This window comes from Squalius cephalus (genome assembly GCF_949319135.1).
Source record: "Squalius cephalus genome assembly, chromosome: 7".
NCBI lineage: Eukaryota > Metazoa > Chordata > Actinopteri > Cypriniformes > Leuciscidae > Squalius > Squalius cephalus.
This window is the reverse complement of record NC_137128.1, coordinates 42,173,635-42,197,537: the sequence shown is the minus strand read 5'-3', so window position 1 is coordinate 42,197,537 and position 23,903 is coordinate 42,173,635. Positions and strand designations below refer to the sequence as shown.

The 23,903-nt window shown below is 42.9% G+C and overlaps 1 protein-coding gene across 1 annotated transcript in view; it reads right to left on the bottom strand.

Moving 5' to 3' along the window:
• LOC307162408 (interferon-induced very large GTPase 1-like) overlaps window positions 1-23,166 on the bottom strand; it is a 31,808-nt gene extending 8,642 nt beyond the window's left edge. The window contains exons 1-8 of the mRNA XM_079877667.1: window positions 23,085-23,166; window positions 12,384-12,720; window positions 11,730-11,775; window positions 11,416-11,557; window positions 10,614-10,950; window positions 9,528-9,573; window positions 8,750-9,361; window positions 8,230-8,312 (exon numbers count right to left, since the gene is read on the bottom strand). Coding sequence (XP_079733793.1) covers window positions 8,230-8,312; window positions 8,750-9,361; window positions 9,528-9,573; window positions 10,614-10,950; window positions 11,416-11,557; window positions 11,730-11,775; window positions 12,384-12,710 — 1,593 coding nt within the window. The 5' untranslated portion in view covers window positions 12,711-12,720; window positions 23,085-23,166. The remainder of the gene's footprint in view (window positions 1-8,229; window positions 8,313-8,749; window positions 9,362-9,527; window positions 9,574-10,613; window positions 10,951-11,415; window positions 11,558-11,729; window positions 11,776-12,383; window positions 12,721-23,084) is intronic.
• Between the last annotated feature and the right edge of the window lie 737 nt (window positions 23,167-23,903).

Sequence of the window (23,903 nt, the reverse complement as noted above, 5' to 3'; positions counted from 1 at the left end):
TTCTGGTCTTTCTTATGAGGGACCAAGCATTTCATTCGGGGCCCCAGGGGAGGGCAGATGTCGATCGCTACATTGGAGGGAGGGCTGTTATACTCTGAAAATGATGCAGAGTTCCTACTATAATGGTGTGTTCTCATGCTGAAGATTCAGACTTGACAGCCACACTTTCCTGGGCTGTTCTAAAGTGCCTGGATGGGTGTGAAAATTTTTGGCAGTATGGAAGCATTTTGGTGCCAATATGGCAAGCCAAACATGCCTAAATCTGCAGAAGTTTTTCCTCTCTCACTACCCCTGCACATTCAGTGCACGTGGGTAGTTCTGACTCGGAGTAGAGCTGCGCTTTATGACTGACCGTGATTAGTTACAGCGCTGGCCTTCGGTCGGACGATGTCCACACTGGTGGTCCAGAAGCGCCTTAAAAAACCAGCCCGCTCGGAGTTCATTTTCCCCCAACAAAAGGAAGGGAAACGACCCTGAGAGGAGCGACCCAGAGTATGTGACGTCTGCTCTTCGGGAGTGTGTGTCATCACCACTCCTTCCCCCGGAGGAGGGCCGGGTGGAGAATCCTTTGTTGAATTTTCTTGTTTCTGTTCCGCCGCCGACCAGCCGAGGTACCCAAAACCTCATTAAAAGAGCAGTTTCTTCCTCCTCTGGGTCATTCACGGTTGGGACTGCCAAACATGCAGTCTCTCCCGCTCGAGAGTGGGACGTCAGTGTGCGCCACCCTCGGGTCTCGCCACTCTCAGTTCCCTCTCCCCAGCTCTCAGATAGCAGTGGCGCCACCTCGGTCACGTCACTCCTGTCTGCCGCTGGACGGGAAGGCACGGAGACCAGCAGCCGCCCTTGAGCCTCGTTCCTTGTCTCCTCCCCTTCCCTCGCCAGGCGACAGCCCGCAGCAGAACACTCTCGGGTCTTCTCTGCCGTCTGTCCCCCGGTGGAAGCAGGTAGGTGTTGTCCAAGTACACACCCAGACCCCGCTCTCGGCTGCTACAATGCCACCGGGGCCGTGTCCCTGCCTTCCACCTCGCTGGCCCTCCACGGGTACGCCGATGGTGCGGGTGGGCTCGTTGCGGCGGTTTCTCGGAACCTGGTTAGCGCTCCTGAGGCCGTTGCGCTGGCTCATCCGCACCATCCGGCTCGGCTATGCAATTCAGTTTGAGAGAACCCATGAGAGAACAAGGCGTTCGCATTCTCAACTATCTCGACGACTGGCTCATTCTGGCGCACTCGCGAGGTGTGTTGTGCGATCACAGGGACATGGTGCTTCGGCACCTCAGCCAGTTGGGCTTCAGGTCAACTGGGGCAAGAGCAAACTCTGCCTCGTGCAGAGGATCTCTTATCTCGGTATGGAACTGGACTTGGTCGCCCGGACTGCGCGCCTCACGGAGGAACGCGTCCAAGTCAGTGCTCACCTGCCTCAAGTCTTTTCGAGGCAAGTCAGCGGTCCCACTGAAACAATTTCAGAGGCTCCTGGGGCATATGGCAGCCACAGCCGCAGTAACGCTGCTCGGTCTGTTGCATATGAGACCGCTCCAGCACTGGCTTCACGATCAAGTCCCGAGGTGGGCGTGGCAGAGCGGCACGTTCCGGGTCAAAGTCACCCCGCACTGTCACCAAACCTTCACCCCTTGGTCGGACCCTGCGTTTCTACGGGCCGGAGTGCCCCTAGTCCAGGTTTCCAGGCATGCTGTGGTGTTCACAGATGCTTCTGCCAAGGGCTGGGGGGCCACGTACAAAGGGCATGCAGTCTCGGGTCTGTGGACGGGGCCCCAGCTGCATTGGCACATCAACTGCCTAGAGTTGCAAGCAGTACGCTTAGCCTTGAATCGCCTCAAGGGGCTTCTCAAACACAAGCACGTACTGGTCCGTACGGACAGCACTGCGACCGTTGCGTACATCAACCGACAAGGTGGTCTACGCTCCCGTCGTATGTCGCGACTCGCCTCCCACCTCCTCCTATGGAGTCAGAAGCATCTGAGGTCGCTTCATGCCGTTCATGTTCCAGGGGAGTTCAATCGTGTGGTCGACGAGCTTTCACGGCTGCCTCCCCTGCCAGGAGAATGGCGACTCCATCCCCAGGTGGTCCAGCTGATTTGGCGAGTCTTCGGAGCCGCGCAGGTAGACCTGTTTGCCTCTCCAGACACGACCCATTGCCAGTGGTATTACTCCCTGACCGAAGGAACTCTCGGCACGGATGCCCTGGCGCACAGCTGGCCCCGGGACTTACGCAAATATGCGTTTCCCCCAGTGAGCCTTCTTGCACAGACCCTGTGCAAGGTCAGGGAGGACGAGGAGCAGGTCCTTTTGGTGGCCCCGTATTGGCCAACCCGGACTTGGTTCCCAGAACTCATGCTCCTTGCGACAGCCCCTCCTTGGCCGATTCCTCTGAGGAAGGACCTACTTTCTCAGAGACGGGGCACTCTGTGGCACCCGCGTCCAGACCTCTGGAAACTCCATGTCTGGTCCCTGGACGGGACGCGGAGGTTCTAGATGGCCTGCCACAGGCAGTGGTAGTCACCATCTCTTCAGCTAGAGCCCCCTCTACGAGGCGCCTCTACGTGCTGAAGTGGAACCTGTTCGTCGACTGGTGTTCTTCCCACGGGGAGAACCCACGAACTTGCCCGATCAGAGTCGTGCTCTCCTTCCTACAAGAGGGGCTGGAGCGAAGGCTGTCTCCCTCCACCCTCAAAGTGTATGTTGCCACAATAGCCGCACATCACGATGTAGTTGAAGGTAAGTCCGTGGGGAAGCATGACCTGGTCATCAGATTCCTCAAGGGTGCTAGCAATTTGCACCCTGTACCCTCTTGGGACTTAACTTTAGTGCTTAAAGCACTCCAAAGTCCTCCCTTTGAGCCTTTGCCGACAGTTGAGCTTAATTTTCTGTCCATTAAGACCGCGCTCCTGTTAGCATTGGCATCCTTCAAGAGGGTAGCGGATCTGCAGGCATTCTGGTCGACGAATCGTGCCTAGAGTTCGGGCCTGGCCTTTCTCATGCTATATTGAGACTCCGGCTCGGATATGTGCCCAAGGTTCCTACCACTCCCTTCGCGGACCAGGTGGTGAACCTGCAAGCGCTGCCCCTGGAGGAGGTAGACCCAGCCTTAGCTTTTCTCTGTCCCGTCCAGGCCCTCCAGGTTTATATAGACAGAACGCAAAGCTTCAGGACCTCAGATCAGCTCTTTGTTTGTTATGGAGGCCAGCAGAAGGGGAAGGCTGTCTCCAAGCAGAGGTTAGCCCACTGGCTAGTGGATGCTATCACCAGGGCTTATGAGTCCCAGGGTGAGCCCTGCCCACCCAGGTTGTGGGCTCACTCCACTAGGAGTGTTGCCGCTTCCTGGGCTCTGGCACAAGGCGCCTCGCTAACAGACATTTGTAGAGCTGCGGGCTGGGCGACACCGAACACGTTCGCTAGGTTTTATAGCCTGCGTGTGGAACCTGTTTCCTCCCGAGTACTTGCTACGGCCAGTAATTAGAGGGAATAGGTGTGTTGGCTTGCGACGCCATTCCATGAGCGGATACGTGCGTCTTTTGCTCCGTTGGTTACCCAACAAACGGCTAACCTCGTGAGTTCCTCCATCACCCCCTCCGGTGCCAGGCGTTGCGGACCGCCTGGCACCAGGTCTGCTACCTTCAGTAAGGAGTTGCTAGTAGACTGGGTGCCTTTTCCAGTGGTCCCTGCGGCGAACCATGATTGCCACGTGCAGTTCAGCCGTGTCTTCCCCTTGACAGACTCATTCTGTCGTCCCTGTTGAGTACGCTCCTCACTCCTTCGGACTGGGACTACCTTCAAGGACTGCCATATGTTTCACTACCCTACGTGGTTAGTACATGTGTGTATTTGAGGGCCTTCTTCTAGGTTGCCTCAGCTTCCGCAGCCCCCCCCCCCCTTATTATTTTCCTTGGGGTCGGGCACGCTTTCCCAGTGTTATCCAATATCCACTGATTGGGTCTTGCGGAACAGCAGTGTGATTCCCTAGCTAGCTCCCGCAAAATTTCTGGAAACTGCTGCAGGGCTGTAGCTTAGCTGGGCGCTGGAAGGGGCCAGCACCATGGCGTTTTGGTAGGGATCCCAATTCGTCAGGGGAACTCCCCCAACGAGGCGTCGGAGTTCCCTGATGACGAAAGGGAACGTCTCGGTTACGTATGGTAACCCTCGTTCCCTGAGTCCAGGGAACGGAGACGCCTCGTCCCGTCGCCATGTTGCTGTACCTTGGTCGACGAATCGTGCCTAGAGTTCGGGCCTGGCCTTTCTCATGCTATATTGAGACTCCGGCTCGGATATGTGCCCAAGGTTCCTACCACTCCCTTCACGGACCAGGTGGTGAACCTGCAAGCGCTGCCCCTGGAGGAGGTAGACGACGAACGGTGTCCGGTCCTCCGCGAAGGTACAGCAACATGGCGACGGGACGAGGCGTCTCCGTTCCCTGGACTCAGGGAACGAGGGTTACCATACGTAACCGAGACGTTCCCTTTCGTCATCAGGGAACTCCGACGCCTCGTTGCCTCGCCATGTTGCTGTACCTTCGCGGAGGACCGGACACCGTTCGGCTCCTCAGCTAAAAGCACTATGCAATGCGTTGCTTCCGCCTTTATACCTGCGCTGGTAGGCGGGCTGCGGAATGCAAATCTTGCATGCCAATTTTCATTGGCTCGTTTTAATTCACTCGTAGGCAATTGGTCTCCCTAGCGTGATCCCAATTCGTCAGGGGAACTCCCCCGACGAGGTGTCTCTGTTCCCTGGACTCAGGGAACGAGGGTTACCCTACATAACCGAGACGTTGTTTCTGGTCAGTGGCGCAATTGTTTTATGGAACAGCAAAATAGCACCAGGGATTGTTTGCGCCGGAACACGCCTCCTTTTTTGCGCTGAACCGCCCAGGGAGCGCAAGTTCATTCCCTAGTTTACCGGCGTGTGTCTGTGGAGGGAAAAGCGCGCTTTGCACGGGTGCAAAATAGGAATGATACATGCGTCGGTGTACAAAGTCAATTGCGCTGGGTGCAAGATAGGGCCCATTGAGCTTCAAAGTCTTTGCACCTCCAGTAGTGACACCTGCAGCTGTCTGCCTGGGTATAATGTAGATTATGTAACATGCACATAGTTAATTTGTACAACAAAAGTGGATTTTATTTATTGAATAATTCCAAGAAATTATTTTTGAAATATTAAAAGTACTGAGGAAGGTCCTGCGTGACCGAAACGTTTGTTGAACTTTTAAAATGCACTGAGCACTTTTTTGCACTTGTATTTTAAATAATTGGTTGCTAGTAGCTCGGTATGGAATCGTTTTCAGATACATAGCCTAACAAATGATTTTTAACCCTTTCACGCATAGTGGTCACTACAGTGGTCAGCTATTAAAAAAGCATTTTCTTGAATTTGCACGGGTTTTTATGGCAAATTTGCACATCAACCTCTTCATTGGACCCTGGTGCATCATCCTATAAATTGCAACCAAGTGGCAAGCCGTTGTGTTTCGATTTTTTTCCCCCTCCAAACCAAGATGGCCAAGGGTCAGTCAGACATGCCAAGTTGCTCCGGAATATCCACCCATTCCTTCTATCCTAGGAGACTCTTGTAGGTAAAAAAAAATATTGCAGCATCAAGCAATAATATCTAATGAGTCATATCACAGTAAAATTTTCCAAGTTTTGATTTTAGATTGAGAGAAAACTCTGATTAATCACATGTCCACTGTAGTGGACGTCATGCATCAATTGCTATATTTCAGCTACAATTCATAATTATAATGTGAATATTGTTTTTGAAACTTAAAACTTAAAAACTTAATCTGCAGTGACTTTTTTTACTGTAAATAAATGTATTTGTATTATTAGAATGTAATTTTCATTGACATCGAAAAAAGTCATGTGATTACATAATGTATGACACTTGTAATGCATTACTTTACTTATTAGATCAAAAAGTAATCTGATTTCGTAATGCATGTTACTTGTAATGCGTTTTTTACTCATAACATCAAAAAGTAATCTGACTATGTAATGCGCGTTATTGTAATGCGTTTCTTTACTCAACATCAAAAAGTAATCTTATTACGTAATGCATGTTACTTGTAATGCGTTTCTTTACTTGTTACATCAAAAAGTAATCTGATTTGGTAATGCACATTACTTGTAGTTAATTACTTGTTAGATCAAAAAGTAATCTGATTAGGTAATGCATGTTACAATACATTACTCGTCGTAACATCAAAAAAGTCATCTGAATGCGTTATGCATGTTACTTGTAATGCGTTACCCCCAACACTGATCATTTCAGATGAGATTGAAAAAACGTATATCGCTAGGTTTTCTCAGAGGAGGGCTATGATAGAAATGTGCATGTCCATCTTGAACATAATCAGAATTATCAGCTAATAAGGGTAAATCTCCATACTCTGGTGCACTGGAGGGAACATCTGAGTGGTTTCCACAGTTGTACCTTGACAGGCTGTAGAAAATTCTGATGGAATCACGTCCTCATGTTCTGATATCAAAGATACGCGAAGTGCAACTTGTATGAAGTTGTATGAAGCCTTTGCAATATTTCGCATTCATATTTTTTGTATATATTTTATAGTTTTCACATGATTTGATACAATTGTATTGATTAGTTTGTTAAATTCACATACTTTATCTGTTTGATTATTGTCTTATATTTAATACAGTATATCTTCAGTTTAAACCATAACCGCATGCTGTCCACTCAAGTGAACATCTGAAGATCTCTTTGAAAAATTTGTAAAAAAATAAAAATAAAAATCAATTCTTGTTTTTCATGCCCTAAGAGCAATAAAAACACATAGGAAAAAATCCTGACTGAGGTTATCATAATTCATGCATGAAAGGGTTAATAATTGATTTTTTTATACTTTTTGGAAGGACTTGAAATATTAAAGCCACAGATGAGAATCTTGCGCTGGCCAGTGTTACACTCACTTATACTCACACCTACTGCCGTGTGTCCGTGCAGCATCACGCTAAAATAAAGGTTTAGTGACCCATGATAGATTTATTTCCTGTCTTTCCTAGAATGGGCAGTTTGTGACTTTGTGAGATAAACAGCATAAAGCAGGACTGGTATTACAAAACATTCAGTGGCACATACCAACCAAATACAGACGTGACACAAATAACACGCTTGAAAAAATATTACTGACTTTAATGCGTTTAATTGATATTTAAAAATATCACAAAATTAGGCTATTTATTTTGTGTCACAATTACGTCAGTATAGGTGATCGGTTAATCTGTCAGTCAATTCTAGAGGTGTCACAACATACGGTGTCAGTCAGGTGTCATGTCAGTGTCAGGGTGTCGCGATAATGTCAGTGACACATGCCACTATCCACTGGCACATGCCAATGAAGACCGAATGTGCCACCGGATGTGCCAATACTCATAGTGACGTGCCATTGGCTTCTGTGCATCAGATGCCATGTCACTTAATGTTAATACTGCTACTGGAGGAGAGAGAGAGAGATTATCCTACTGCTCATAAACTTTAAATATAGGCTTAAGAGATGGAAAGGATTTCAAGCTAACTAGCTCAAGACTTTACTGTAGCTTTACGAGACAGAGCACTTCATGTGCACTTGCGGTGGACCGTAGGGAGTCCCATTTGTCATTTAATTTTCAGAAGACTATTTGAGAGGCTGAGCACCCCATTTGTGGCAGATATGAGCCCTCAATGCACACTTTTGTGGAGCCTGCAAGCCTGTGAGCTAAACAGCAGACTTCTACCTAACAGTCAGAGCAACATTATTTCACGAAAGTGTGTAGCTACTCAGAAGAAGTTTGCGAGGGCTTAGGATTCTGTCTATTCAGGACAGGGCCATCCTTTATTGACTCATTTGAGATTTTAATTTTGTTAATTTTGAACAAAAAAAGTTAGTGTAGCCTACCTTTAAATAAATATGATGAAAACCAATACTCACAGATTATATAATAGAAACAACTGATGAATTCCTTTAATTAATAGATATTCAATATTCATAGATTCAATAAGGATTAATTTTTGTATAAATTTTTTCATATGCAAATGATATGTTTTGGATTATATGCAATTTTATGCAATTTGCAATTTAAATGTGCAAATGTAAGTAAATGCAGCCTACGTGTGGTAGACACATATACAGAATTTAAATACATACGCATACTCATGAGATCATGGTGGAATAGACTAATTTATGAATAACTTTCTGAAAATAATATGTATATAACTTCTTACCTTTTGTTTGCCTTTATCAGTTTGGATCAAGCTCCCCAAAGGCTCTGCGTTAGTTTTACCAATGCTTGGTTCTCCTTCTGCACCTTCATTTCATGAAAACAGAGCAAATGATTCATTGGTGATTATTTTGATACAAATCAGACACAGAGAGTGTGACCTACTTCCTATTCAAATGCCTCTTAAGAGTGGATTTGTGCAAAATGGAAGTAAGTTTTTCAGAAATTTTAAAATGGTGTTTTTTCACTGTGCAATTCTAAATGTTTATATATATTTTTATAGTGCTTAACTCAAGGCTTCAAAGAAAAAGTTGAATCTAGCACTAGTTCTGAACTAAAATGGAAATGTATTATAGAACCACTTAATAAAATCAAGTTGATTTTTTTTTTCAATTAGAGGCATATTTCCACCAACAACTTCCACATGAATCATAATAGTCAAATATATATTGAATCTTGAATGAAAATGTTAAAATGGAGTTGTGGTAAATGTAAGACAAAAATCAACATAGCATCAGTGTTACCACTTTGACATTCACTGTTTTGCAGGTCTCCTGAAGGTTTGTACATCTCTCTGGTGTAGAACTGCTGATTATTGTCAGTGCACAGCTGTTTAATCCTGTCAATCAATTCTCTGATCTCTGATTGGTTGTTCATGTTCTTGCTGCAGCTGTGATATCTTCCTCCACATTTCTCCAGCAGCTGCTCCAGAACAGAGTTGTTCTTTAAGTCATCTATAATAGTGTCACACTCTTCCTCTTGCTCATAGGTGAAGAGAATAATCACAGATGAAAGAACTCTGTCACCAAATCTTCTCTGTAGCCATTCAATGCCCATCTTATCCTCATCTGTCAACTGTCCAAGTCGCACAACAAAGATGAAGGCATGGATTTCACTTTCGTTCACTAGATGACCAATAACTTTATCGAGAGGTTCAACAACAGTCTCATGTGAGCCAATCATGTTGATCACAGAGCCATGATGTTCTGATATCTTCCTCTGTATTGGAATGATCACGGGGAATTCTGTGTTTTTAAGACAGGGTTGTTTCTCTCCAACAAGAATGTTGTCACATCCGAACTGGACGGCCTCAGAGCTTCCAAATAATGCAAAAGTCAAATCGGGATCACCGTGATCTAAAGCAAATAACACAGAACTGTTCTCAGACACAGATCGAATAACACCACAATATAAGATAATGTAATGGTGCCTTTTGCTAATAGGCATATTTCTTACACTTATTGCTGTGAGATGAATCATTAAAGCCTGAGCACACATGTACTATACTTGTGTTTGAATTACCATCAGGTTCCAGGTTACTCCCTTCTTCTACTGGCTTCACATTATCCTGGAGAGAGAACAACAAATGATCTGTTTCTTATAACCATTTTTTTTAAAAAGTTGTATAATTGTGCATGAGTAAACATTTGTATACATAATGCCATGTGGCCAAAAGTATGAGGACATCTGAACATCACACTTTTTAAATTAAAATAGCCCCATATCATCACATAGCCTTCACCATACCTAGAGATTGGCATGGTTTTATTTCACCCTAATAGCTGGTTTGATTTGCATTGAGCGATGATCTTATGGAAAGTATACCCCATGCCAATCTCTAGGTATGGTGAAGGCTATGTGATGATGTGGGGCTATTTTAATTCCAAAGGCCAAGGGAACTTTATCAGGATGCATAGTATCCTGGATCCATGAAGTAACTGGCCTTTAAAAATAAAAATCTGCCTGCCTCTATGGGAATTTAACATAGTGGTGTCCAAACTTATGCACCCTGTATTTTAAATAAATTTACGATACATTATTCATTCACAAAGCAAATTGGTGTCCTTAAAGGTTGGATTTTTCCAAATTTTTTTAATTAAGGCATTAAGTTCAGTTTCCAAAAGATGATTTTGTATTCCTCTTTTTAGTCAACTTTAGCATGGGTGTCTAAACTTATGCATAGCACTGTATGTAAAGTACAGCAAGAACATTGAGAATAAAGACATTTCTTTTCTTTTCAAATTACACTCTTCACTCATATATATATATATATATATATATATATATATATATATATATATATATATATATATATATATAAATATAAATATATAAAACTCTTAAAGAATAAATAAAGTGTCATTATTGGCATCTGGTTCCACGAAGAAACTTTAACATCCATGGAACCTTTCCATTTCACAAAATGTATTCATTATTAAAAATGCTTTATTATTAACATATACTTCGCACTAAGAAAAAGAAAGAAAGAACTGTTTTAAGAACTGTTCACTGAAAGGTTTTTTGGAGGGGGAGCAAAAAATGGTTCTTCTATGGCATTACTGAGAAACCCCATTTTTGGAACATATTTTAACAGTGTATCACTTTTACCTTGTAGTCTTCATTTGAGGTCTTTTCTCCAGGATCTTGATCAGGTGATGTGAAAGGAACTGAAGTTGGTTGTTTATGAAATTCTGCTTTAGTGGTTGAGTCTGTCACAACTGGGTCATCATTGTCTTTGTTTAGAGATTCTGTGTGTTTTTCATCATATTTAATTGGAGGATTCTCCAAGACATCATCTGGTTCTTGATTTGTTACCCGAGTATTGTCCATGATGTCATCTGTATATTGATGTGTGACTGAAGGATTGACACAATCAGAATCTCTATATAGATCTAGAGAGGTGTCCATGACATCATCATCTGTTTCTTGATCCATAATTATATGACTGTAAAACAAAATAAACATAAACATTAACCAGGAGTGGTGGATCAGATCAACCACAGACAAGTTACAGTCGCCCCTATTTGAACATTTTGACTTTCATGGTATTAGATGCAAAATATATAAACATATCCAAACAAATGATGCCTCTCTTCAAAACAGGTTTAAAATAAAAATATACGTTTAAAATGCTGTTCGTGTAAGTACATGGCAGTACATGGGTTGAAGATGAAAATTTCAAGCATCAAAAAATAAATAAAAGTGTAATACAGCGTTCAATTTAGTTTTTCCCCCATATCACACAAACCCTGTTTGAAAGAGTGCCAAAACATTAATTATTGTTTGACTTTTGTGATAAAATAGGCAGAATTTGAAAGCTGAGGCTTGGTTTCATATCAAAAGTAACAAAGCGCAAAGCTTATTGCGATTTATTGGACAAACATTCATGATGACTTGAAAAGTGACGCACAGTTTCTGTTCAACTTTCTCTTCATAAATATCCCTGTTTTTAAGACAGGGTTGTTTCTCTCCAAGTAGAATGTTGTCACATCCGAACTGGACGGCCTCAGAGCTTTTAGATAATGCAATCGTCAAATCGGGATCACTGTGATCTAAAGCAAACAACACAGAACTGTTCTCAGATACAGATCATATAAGAATAACACCACACTATAAGATAATGTAATGGTGCTTTTTGCTAATAGGCATATTTCTTACACTTATTGCTGTGAGATGAATCATTAAAGCCTGAGCACACATGTACTATACTTGTGTTTGTATTACCATCAGGTTCCAGGTTACTCCCTTCTTCTACTGGCTTCACATTATCCTGGAGAGAGAACAACAAATGATCTGTTTCTTATTACCATGGCTTTTAAAAGTTGTATAATTGTGCATGAGTAAACATTTGTATACATAATGCCATGTGGCCAAAAGTATGACATCTGAATGTCACACTTGTATGTGTATTCTACTTCTGTAGAGGTGAAATAGGCAAACTTGTGAATCAGAAGAAAAAAATTCATAAAAAAATATATTGGGCCTTATATGTAAAGTACAGCAAGAACATTGAGAATAAAGACATTTCTTTTCTTTTCAAATTACACTCTTCACTCTTAAAAAAATAAAATAAAATATTATATAAATATTTTATAAATATATAAAACTCTTAAAGAATAAATAAAGTGTCATTATTGGCATCTGGTTCCATGAAGAAACTTTAACATCCATGGAATCTTTCCATTGCACAAAATGTATTCATTATTAAAAATGCTTTATTATTAACATATACTTCGCACTAAGAAAAAAGAAAGAAAGAACTGTTTTAAGAACTGTTCACTGAAAGTTTTTTTGGAGGGGGAGCAAAAAATGGTTCTTCTATGGCATTACTGAGAAACCCCATTTTTGGAACATATTTTAACAGTGTATCACTTTTACCTTGTAGTCTTCATTTGAGGTCTTTTCTCCAGGATCTTGATCAGGTGATGTGAAAGGAACTGAAGTTGGTTGTATATGAAATTCTGCTTTAGTGGTTGAGTCTGTCACAACTGGGTCATCACTGTCTTTGTTTAGAGATTCTGTGTGTTTTTCATCATATTTAATTGGAGGATTCTCCAAGACATCATCTGGTTCTTGATTTGTTACCCGAGGATTGTCCATGATGTCATCTGTATATTGATGTGTGACTGAAGGATTGACACAATCAGAATCTCTAGATGAATCTGGAGAGGTGTCCATGACATCATCATCTGTTTCTTGATCCATAATTATGTAACTGTAAAACAAAATAAAAATAAACATTAACCAGGAGTGGTGGATCAGATCAACCACAGACAAGTTACAGTCACCACAAACAGTTTTTGAACATTTCGACTTTCATTGTATTGGATATAAAAATATATAAACGTATCCAAACAAATGATATCCAAACAAATGATGCCTCTCTTCAAAACAGGTTTAAAAAAATATATAACTTTTAAATGCTGTTCGTGTAAGTTACATGGCAGGTTGAAGATGAAAGGGGATTTTCAATCATCAAAAAATAAATAAAAGTATAATACATTATACAGCTTTAAATTTTGCCCCCCCGTGTTCAATGTCGTGTTCAATTTATATTTTTCTTAGCCAAAAAAAGAGACTATCATAATATTTTACCATGATTTACAGAAGGCCTCCACTAAAATCTCATTCAGTGTAACAATAATTTATATACCACATAATCTAATCATGCAAAAAAATTTTTAATTTTTACATAAATATATCTGTTACGTTGAATGACCATGGTTCCCTTTCGAGAGCGGTAACTCTCATTGCATAGCTAATGCTGTGGGAACTCCACCCTTCTCCACTTTTGTTGAAATCTTATGGCTTCCGCCATGAAGAAGACCTCTGGATATAAATCTTGAGAGCTCTGAGGGCAGTGCAAATGAAGTCTTTCTTCATCCGCATCACGTGAGGTGGGGGATGAAAAGCCTGCAGAACTGTAGGCCTTGCCACATTAGATGGCACTTTATAGCCCGGCCTGGGATGCAAGATAGCCTTAATGGAGGAAACTGACAGGTTCTCTGAGGAAAGTAGTCACAGAGGCACAAACAGACTTTTTTTCGGGATCTTCGGAGGACTGAGGAGATTGGACCTTTAAATTTAATATCTAAATTTTTATAATTAATTTTAAAAAGTGCAGGAGTGTGTTATGAAGGTAAAAGCATGTCATAAAGAATTGCATGCGCAGGGTAAGATTTGTGAAACTGTACATAAGATTGCAAGTGTAAATTAAATTTGTATGCGCTAGAGAAGATTTGTAAAGGTGTAAATTGCCTTTCAAGTGTAAGAAAAAAATATTTGCAGCATTTTACTGTTATTCGTAAGTGTAATTCATGTATTGTGAAACTGCAGCTTCATGCTAACGCAAAATAAGGATCTGTATTCTTCTGACTTCCATTTTTCCGCGCTTACACTTTTGGCATGGTTTTTGCCCACAAATATTCGACCAAAAGTATTGCAGGCATGTGAACAGCAATTTGCAACTGAAAGCAACAGAGTCAGGAACTGCAAAACAGATTAATTGCGTAAAATCAAACTTTGTGTAAAAAAATAAACTGTTGCAAAAGTCTAAATGACTTGTGTGCATGGGGCAAAAAAGTTCCCGAAATAACCCGATTTGTACAGTTGCGTATTTCTTTTAGGCCTACATGCGCTTCCAGTTCGGGTCCACCTTCTAAATGTAGCCAATCAAATGAGCTTCTCGATGACTCTCAATTTACTCTTATCTGATTGGTTCAATAAACACGCCAGTCACCAGAACACATCTTATTCTTCATTTGGCTCAGAAATGCTCTCGTTGCCGAAATGATACTTTTAATGCACACATACATGTAAAATAAATAAACAAACAAACAAATAAACATAAATCATGATTGCTTAATAAGCTGTTTATTACAGCACCATTAGGCTGATTAAGGCTGACTGACATTCATACTGTATTTCAAGCTGGTGTTAATGTTATTGGATTGAAATTGTATATATTATATAATCTGTTACACCATTAGCTGATGTTAAACTTTACAATCAAAACATTTAATACCCATTCTTTATGTAATACCATTCTGATGCAGTGTTTTTCAAATCATGTGACATGAAACATGATTTCATGTTTTTTAACACTCAATTATATATTTTGAAATATTGTCTTGGTCGCACTGTCAGTATTGAATCTGATTAGTGATAACTTTTGTGTGACTGATCAAGCTATTATATGTAGCTAGTATGAATAACAAAATGCTTTCTCTGTGTCCAGATTTGACTGTAATGAAAAACGTCTCAGGTTACGACTGTAACCCTAGTTCCCTGAGAAGGGAACGAGACGATGCGTCAATAACACTTTGGGAACGTCTCCGCGTGATTACGTCTGATGCACGTATGTCAACTAGTCCAATAGGAAGAATGAGCGTCACGGGTGGGTGACGTCATGACCAGGAAAGGATAAAAGCACATCCGGAGCAACCGGCGCTAGCTTCTAAAGCCGAAGCAAAGTCGATCACAGGGATGCAGGAAGTATGGCTGGGTGACGCATCGTCTCGTTCCCTTCTCAGGGAACTAGGGTTACAGTCGTAACCTGAGACGTTCCCTTTCAAGGGAACTCGCGATGTGTCAACGACGCTTTGGGAACGAGAATACCCAACACGCCAGACTTACAATTGCCTGTAGTAAAAACTGTCGGCAAACTAAGTATTAAGCACCTGAGAACCTGGGGCAGCAACCAGGTCCAGGCTGTAAAACCTCACGAATGTAAGCGGTGAGGACCAACCCGCCGCATCACAAACCTCCTGAAGGGAAACCCCAGATAGTAAGGCTTTAGAGGCCGCCATACCCCTAGTAGAATGAGCTCTGACCACCAAAGGGCACGGCTGGCCAGAGGACTCATAGGCAAGAGAGATAGCCTCAACTATTCACTTACTGATTGTTTGCTTAGAGGCTGGAAGACCTTTCTTAGGTGATCCAAAGCAGACAAATAACTGATCAGATTTTCTCCACGGGGCAGCCCTGTGGACATAAGTGTCCAGTGCTCACACTTGACATAAGAGATTCAGTTTTTCCTGGTCCGAAGATGTAAAAGGAGGAGGACAGAAAGCCTGCAGCACAATATGCCTCGGAGTATTGGTTGGCACCTTAGGGACGTAATCTTGTTTAGGGTATAAGAATGCCTTGACCATCCCAGGCGCAAATTCAAGGCAGGTGGGAGAAACCGAAAGGGCCTGAAGGTCTCCGACTCTTTTGAGGGATGAAATCGCTAGAAGAAATATGGTCTTGTATGTCAGACATTTTTCTGAAACTGACTCTAAGGGCTCGAAGGGAGCCCTTGAAAGGCCTTCTAGAACTATAGCCAGGTCCCAAGCTGGTACCCTAGTGCGAATTGCAGGCCTCAGCCTCAAGGTGCCACGAAGAAAACGAATGACCAGGGGGTCTCGACCCAATGATGTACCACCCACCGGGGCGTGGAAAGCCGCAAAGGCCGCCATGTAAACCTTTAAGGTAGAAGGACATAGACCTGATGCAAAGCGATCTTGGAGAAACTCAAGTACTGTACTAACTGAGCAGTTAACTGGATCCCACTGACGCTGGTGACACCAAAAAGTGAACACTCTCTACTTAAGTGCATACAATTTCCTCGTAGCTAGAGCTCTGGAGCTAAGAATGGTCTCAACAACCTCAGTCAAGAGACCACTCTCTATAAGTTGGGCCCCCTCAGAGGCCAAACCCATAGTTTCCAAATCTCTGGTCGGGGGTGAAATATTATGCCCCCTGCCTGAGACAGAAGGTCTCTCCTGATCGGGATCTCCAAGGGAGGGCCGTCGAGGAGATGAATTAAGTCCGCAAACCAAATCCAACTCGGCCAACATGGTGCTACTAGTAGTATGCTTACTCCGTCCTGGCGGACTCTCTCCAAAACTCCTGGGAGCAGAGCAACAGGGGGAAAAGCATACAGGCGTAGCCTCGGCCACGTCTGTACCATAGCGTCTAGCCCCAGCGGGGCTAGATGAGTGAGGGAGAACCATAGTGGACAGTGTGTCGAGTACTGAGACGCGAACAGATCCACTTCCGCTTGGCCGTAAAATTCCCATATCTGCTCCACCATCTCAGAGTGAAGCCTCCAATCCCCTGGCCTCAGCCCCTGCCTCGACAGGGTGTCTGCTCCTATATTTTGGCACCCTGGGATATACACTGCCCTCAGGGAGAGTATCTTCCCTAGGGACCACAGGAGGATCTGGTGTGCCAGTTTGAAGAGTGGACGCGAATGCAGACCCCCCTGACGATTTATGTAAGAGACCACCGATGTGTTGTCTGTACGGACAAGCACATGATGGCCCCTCAAGTCTGTGAGGAAATGCTTCAACGCATTGAAGACTGCCATCATCTCCAGGCAGTTGATGTGCGAAGAAAGATGATGACTCCTCCACAGACCCTGAGCTGTGTGGCCTTCCATTACCGCTCCCCAGCCGGTGAGGGAAGCATCTGTCAAGATCGCAACTCGATGGCAAAGAGCTCCCAACACCGGACCTTGGGATAGGAACCAGTGTTTCCTCCATATAACCAAGGCGCGGAGACACCGCCGCATGATCTTGATTGTACGAACCCTCTGGTTCTGAGCCACCTCTGCAAGGGTCTCCCGTATAGTAGGCCAAAGGGTATCACATTGGACGCTGCTGCCATGAGGCCCAACAGTCTCTCGAACTGTTTCACAGTGCGTGACTGGCCTAGCTTCAACTCTTTTGTGGCTGTGAGGATAGCAGCTACACGAACGGGCGATAGATTGGCTCGCATCGTGACTGAATCCCATACCACACCAAGGAAAATGGTTCTCTGTAGTGGAGAAAGCACACTCTTCTTGGCATTGAGTCTCAACCCCAACTTCATCATGTGAGCGAGAACGACTTCTCGATGCCGAACCGCTAACTGCTCTGATTCCGCTAGAATCAGCCAGTCGTCGATGTAGTTCAGAATGCGTATGCATCTACGCACTTCGTGAACGTGCGGGGTGATAGAGCTAGACCGAATGGAAGCACCCGATATTGGTATTTTTTGCCCCTGAAAGAAAACCTCAGGAACTTCCTGTGCTGAGGGAGGATGGAGACATGGAAGTAAGCGTCTCTATCGTGACAAACCAGTCCTCGGATCTGATTTGAGTGTAAGAACTGATTTTCCTGCTAAAACAAAACGCACCCTGCAATAAAGCCATAAAATGCACCCTGGACAGCAGATAGCAAAGACAGAGCACAGAACCTTGTATCTCCTTGTCCCCTTGTTTGACTTCAACTCATCCCCCCTCTCCCTCCTCTTCTCCCTCCTAAAGTCACTGAAAGTTCATTAAGAATGTCTATATATCGCATATGGTGTATCTTGTGAATATGTTGTTTTTTCCTTTTCATGTTTGGTATCATTTTAAGTGTCGCAGTGCGATTGGTAAAATGGTCTTAATTTCATTGCAGTCACTGGTTTAATGAGAAAGATTGAGAACTTAGGAGAATCCTGTTTCTCCTATTATATTATGGAGATATATCATAAATATATTATGTCATATATTTTCTGAATTGGTTTTTAATCATTTACTTCTGTAATTGGCATGATACATTTTTACCTGACAAATAAATGTTACATCTTGATTTATTCTGAAGTTTTAGAAATCATTCATTTTAGTAGATTAATGTGTAGTCTGGTGTTTCCGCAAATCTTTGTCCAGGATAGATCCAACAGAAGGCACTATGAATGGAGCATGGAGCACATCTTAGGAAGACCTTCTGATTTCTGACTATCTCCTGACTTAGCATGTTGTACGCTGCAAATATTATAAAAAATCACCAGAGCCATCTCGGGATGAACTAACGTGAAATATACTGAAATATACTGGCTGGAAACAACCGAATTGACTGTTTTTGAACCCCCCTCAGAGGGTGCGAGTCTGACGCAACGTCGAGTTGACGTTTAGCCAAAAGCTCGCTGAACACCGCTGCGCCCCGAGGCACCAAGGGTGGCGGGGTTGGCAGAACGATCCCCTGAGGACCCCGAAATGGAATGGGCACCGTGAAAAGAGTTGAACACCGCTCCACCCCAGCTGGGGCTGTCCTCAATGCTGGACCTCTTTTGAGCCCAACCCTTCTTCACCATAAGGACGGTTCTCAGATCCGGCTTTGACTTAGAAGACTTCGTCTGAGAGTGACGACTCGGTCCCCATGGTTTATTAGGGGGAGCCCGAGATGCGAGACACTCTCTTTTTGCTGTGCACGATATTTTGAAGTGCTCTGCTGAGGATGCTCACGCCCAGCATCCTCGGGGGCTTTGACACGTCGAGGGAGAAACTTTTTAAATGCCTCTGATTGTTTCTTATTTTCTTGAAACCTTTCAATGACTGTATTCACTGAGTCGCCAAAAAGACCAGATGGTGAAATAGGGGCATCTAACAAAAAAGCTTGATCTTTCTCCTTTATCTCTGCTAGATTTAGCCATAAATGCCTCTCAGTAGCTACAAGGGCTGCCATAGACCGCCCAATAGCGCGAGCGGTCTCCTTTGTAGCTCTGAGGGAAAGATCTGTAGCCCAATGAAGCTCTTGAATATCATCGGGACTGACTCCCTCACTCTTATCAATATCCCCCAACAGGTCTGCCTGATAGGCTTGAAGCACTGCCATGGTATGCAGGCAGGCTCCAGCTTGATCCGCTGTTGTATAAGCTTTGCCCACCAAACTAGATGTAGTCTTTAGTGGGCAACACGGGCGCTTTTAAGGACGATGCTGACCCGGGAGACAGATAGCTCGCGAGCGTCGGTTCCGCCGAGGGCATCGACCCATAACCATATTCCTTCAGTCCCCTTATATCAGTATATGTGTGCACTTGGGGACTGAAGAGACGTGAAGAATATGGCTTGTTCCACGATCTACATAGCTCACTAAAAAATGGAAGCGCTCGTGAGGGAGATGATATATTAGACTGTAAAAAGCGCTCGTCAAGCTTGCTTTTAGGACAAGCGCCTTTTTTCTCTGCTGGCCAGTCAATCTTTAATTTGTCAACAGCACGAGTTATCACCTCCACTAGCTCATCATGTGCAGGAGAAGAAGATGGTGAATCTTTTTCTCTTGTGTTTGTGTCACTACCAACCACGCTCAGTACATCTACCTCCTCGGAGCTAGAGCACTGAAGAATGGGGCTCTCTTCCCGGACGGAAGAAGCCGCAGTGCGGGCTTCCGACACCGGCAAGAGAGCACTGGATCTCCCGGGTAAGGGAGGAGATACGGCAGAGCCCGTCTCCAACCCCGCCAAGAGATCCATTTGCAAACCCCAGGTCTGTGTTCTCCCTGCTGCCTCAGCAGCAGCGGGTCCTGCACCCTGAGGTTCGCGAGCCTGACCACTCTCATCAAATATGGACAGGCGGGAGCAGAGCATGCGGAGTGGGAGAAGCTCACAATGCTGACAGTCAGCCCCCTCGAAGGCTGACATAGAATGCTCCACTCCCAAACAAACTACACAAAGATCGTGTGTATCCCCACCCGTAAGGAAACGAGGGCAAGGAGGAACACACGCTTTGAATAGCTGTTTCGCCATGACTTTCTAATAGATACGTGACAAACAAACAATAAATATACAGACAGTTTTGACATAGAACGCTTTGCTGAGGCACAAAAGCTCGTGCCGGTTGCTCCGGATGTGCTTTTATCCTTTCCTGGTCATGACGTCACCCGCCCGTGACGCTCATTCTTCCTATTGGACTAGTTGACATACGTGCTTCAGACGTAATCACGCAGAGGCCTTCCCAAAGCGTCGTTGACGCATCGCGAGTTCCCTCAAAAGGGAACTGAAAAACTGATACTAAATCAACATAAACTCAACTTTGACAAAAAGTAACTAATTATGTCTGAATAAAAACCTAGCAACCAGGGAATACACAGCATCTTGATATGCTTATACAGGGCTATACAGCAATCTAGTGGTTACATGATGGCATTGCAGGTGATAAATGGTGCATAATTTAGAGATGCTCTTAAAATACACGTTAAAGGGAAAAAATGTTATTGCAGTTCATTTTAGTACAATAATAATAATTCTGGAATCCTCCCGATCAGTAGACAGCTATGCATGCAGACTGCAGTAGTGCAGATACTAGGCCTACATTCAGCAGCATCACGATTACAAACTGATATGGCCTGATGAGCAGGATACATGCACTGAATACACAGAAATTTTGCAACAGCATTTTTTTAAAAATTGCAACAGTTTTTGTGTTTTTTTTTTACACAAAGTTTGATTTTACGCAATTAATCTGTTTTGCAGTTCCTGACTCTGTTGCTTTCAGTTGCAAATTGCTGTTCACATGCCTGCGATCATACTTTTGGTCGTATATTTGTGGGCAAAAACCGTGCCAAAAGTGTAAGCTCGGAAAATTGGAAGTCAGAAGAATACAGATCCTTATTTTGCGTTAGCATGAAGCTGCAGTTTCACAATACATGAATGACACTTACGAATAACAGTAAAATGCAGCAAATATTTTTTTATTACACTTGAAAGGCAATTTACACCTTTACAAATCTTCTCTTGCACATGCAAATTTTATTTACGTTTGCAATCTTATGTAGCCTGGATGCCAGCCGAACTTAGCCCCGCCCACAAAATGTTTAGGTCGGGAAGACTAGAATCTGAGTATGACGACGTCAGGCTAAATCTTATGTACACTTTCACAAATCTTACCCTGCACATGCGATTCTTTATGGCATCATATTACCAGAGAATGTCTAATAGGAAGAGAATTGGCACTCTCTGCTTACTTCCGGGTTCTGGATTGGTTGCAGTAACACGTCTCTATCCATGCGGGGGCGCTCGCGAATACCCCTCAAAACCCACTTTTCTCAGGATATAATTTTTTGTCTAGTAATTTGAATGTTGTATTCGAAAGAAGATGCAAAGAAATTACACATTGCTGGGTGTTAGATTTTTTTAGAGTCACTTATTTGGTTTAAAAAGTCTTTTAAAATGTCAATGACGTCAGAATGCTGACGTCATTAGCAGAATGCTAGCGTGTTATGGGCAACAACAACTCAACCTGTAAGAAATAGAAAAGAAATAAGTACTCGTTCATTCAACTTTCGACCTATAACCCATGTTGAACTTGCAAAACCTACAATAAAATCTGAGATTTCTCAACGGCATTTGGGTGAAAGAGACACATTTAGCCGTCTAGCCCCATTGACTCCCATTCAGTCTGCACTCGCTCGCGATCACCCCCAGTGGAATTCTAATGGAACTGCAACCAAAATCAATACAATGGGGCTGAATAGGGAGTGCCAAGGCTCTCCGTAGACGGGCTCTGATATTACCTTCATAGTGTGTGCTTGCGATTGATTCGGCGAGAGTGAGGGCGGGGCCTTGATTTCGTGGCTTTACTTCCTGCTCACTACTGCGCAGACTCAAGTCCCAAGATCAGCGCCATATCGGGACACTGGCGGCTTCACTTCTCACCAATGGAAGAGAGCGAAGGGGGGAGGGCATTATATGCGCAGGCAGCCCCTTGAGAACTGCACTTGCATGCTCCGCTCCCAGCTGAGTCAGCTGATTATTCCACCTTTTTAATTCCTCAGAATTAAATGCAGCCACAACCAGACAAGTGAAATATGTTCTGAATGGTTAGGCTGAATTAAAATATAAAGTCAGATATTATTCAACCATTTTAATTAATCAGAATTCAATTATTTTAATTCATTAAATTTAATTAATCAGAATTCAATTATTTTAATTCATTAAATTTAATTAATCAGAATTATATGCAACCATAACAGACAAGTGAAACAAAGTATGATAGGCTGAATTAAAATATCTAACTACTCAAGCCAGATATTATTCATTTATTTAACTGGTCTCATAATCTCATAATCTACACGTTGCCTCTGCAACGCGAGATACGACCGTTCATGATACATACCGGCTTTCTTCCCTCGAGAATTAAGTCAACAGGCGCGAGGCTGAAACACCCGAAAGCGCACGTCTTTTTCTTTTGCTGTACGCTTCGAGATATTTCTAAATGAACACAGCCAGCACCCTCAAGAGCCGACTGTGCATGCCTCGCATCCAACTATCACACACCGTTCGCGTGTGTCACCTATATATATATAAATATTACAGCTCTATTCGGGAATAGACCATTAAAGACTAACTTTGCATAATACATTTTGTTTATTGGTTATTTTGTGAAAAATACAATGTTACAAAGATGAAATATTATTAATGTGTCTTTAGCAAAGAACAAAAAATGTTATGTGGATAAACATGATGTAAATCTTCAAAAAAAATAAAAAAATAAATAAAAATAAGTAAGGACATTATCGGTGCAATTGTCATTAAATGAAATAAAGGTCTAACAGGGTCTATAAATAAAGGTCTAATCAAATTGTATAGCACAAAACATCATCTTATGGGCTTTCAACAAAACAGCATGAAGAAAATAACAATAATAAGAATAAAGTTGCAAGCAGCAAATAAAAATAATCAATTATTTTAATTGATTTTAAAATATCTTTTTAAATGTAATTCTCCTTAATAATACAACTATTAATTAAAATAATAATAATAATAATATTAATAACAATAAATGAAAATTACCTGTTGGTCAGCGACTGCAATCCATCCAAACTTGAAAGTCAATCGGATAAAAAAAAAATTGAAACAATTCAATTACACACTGCCTATGAAGACAGAGAGTGATCAAAGTCTTAGACAGTTTCATATAATCAGAAAGCTCCAACCTCTCAACTACAAAGATGATCTTAATCTCACTAACTCTTAGAACATAACGGTCCACAATAAAAATGAAAGTGTGAGCGAGCTACCTGAGGAAACAGGGTTCTTGTCCAAATAAATCACGTGATTTCTGAGAAACGTCTCCTTTTACATAAATGCCCAGTCAGGGCTAGCGCAAAATGCGGCACTGGCATCTCCAGCGGCCAGGACTTTCTCTGGCAGATGCCAGTGCGGCGGCATCTCCAGCGGCCATCAGTGCAGCGGCATCTCCAGTGGCCAGCGGCGTCTCCCGTAATCACTATTTTTTATTTTATTTTAACAGTTAACACAACAGAGATGCTACTAATAAGTTGTTAATAAAGTTGCGAGTTTCTGATTCTCCATTACATCAGAGAAAGCTGCAATTGTTCTGAATAGGCTAGCCTATGGCTATGTGTAGGCCTATAAATATCCAGCAAGAAGTGTCAATATCACTTTCATGTTTCATAAAATGCTGTTTATTAAATATTAATTTGAAATGTTATTAAATATGAATATAAACGATATGTTAGCAATAAGTTGTTAATAAAGTTTTGAGTTTTGAGTTTCTGATTCTCCATTACATCAGAGAAAACTGCAATTGTTCTGAGTAGCCTATGGCTATGTGTATCCAGCAAGAAGTGTCAATATCTCTTTCATGTT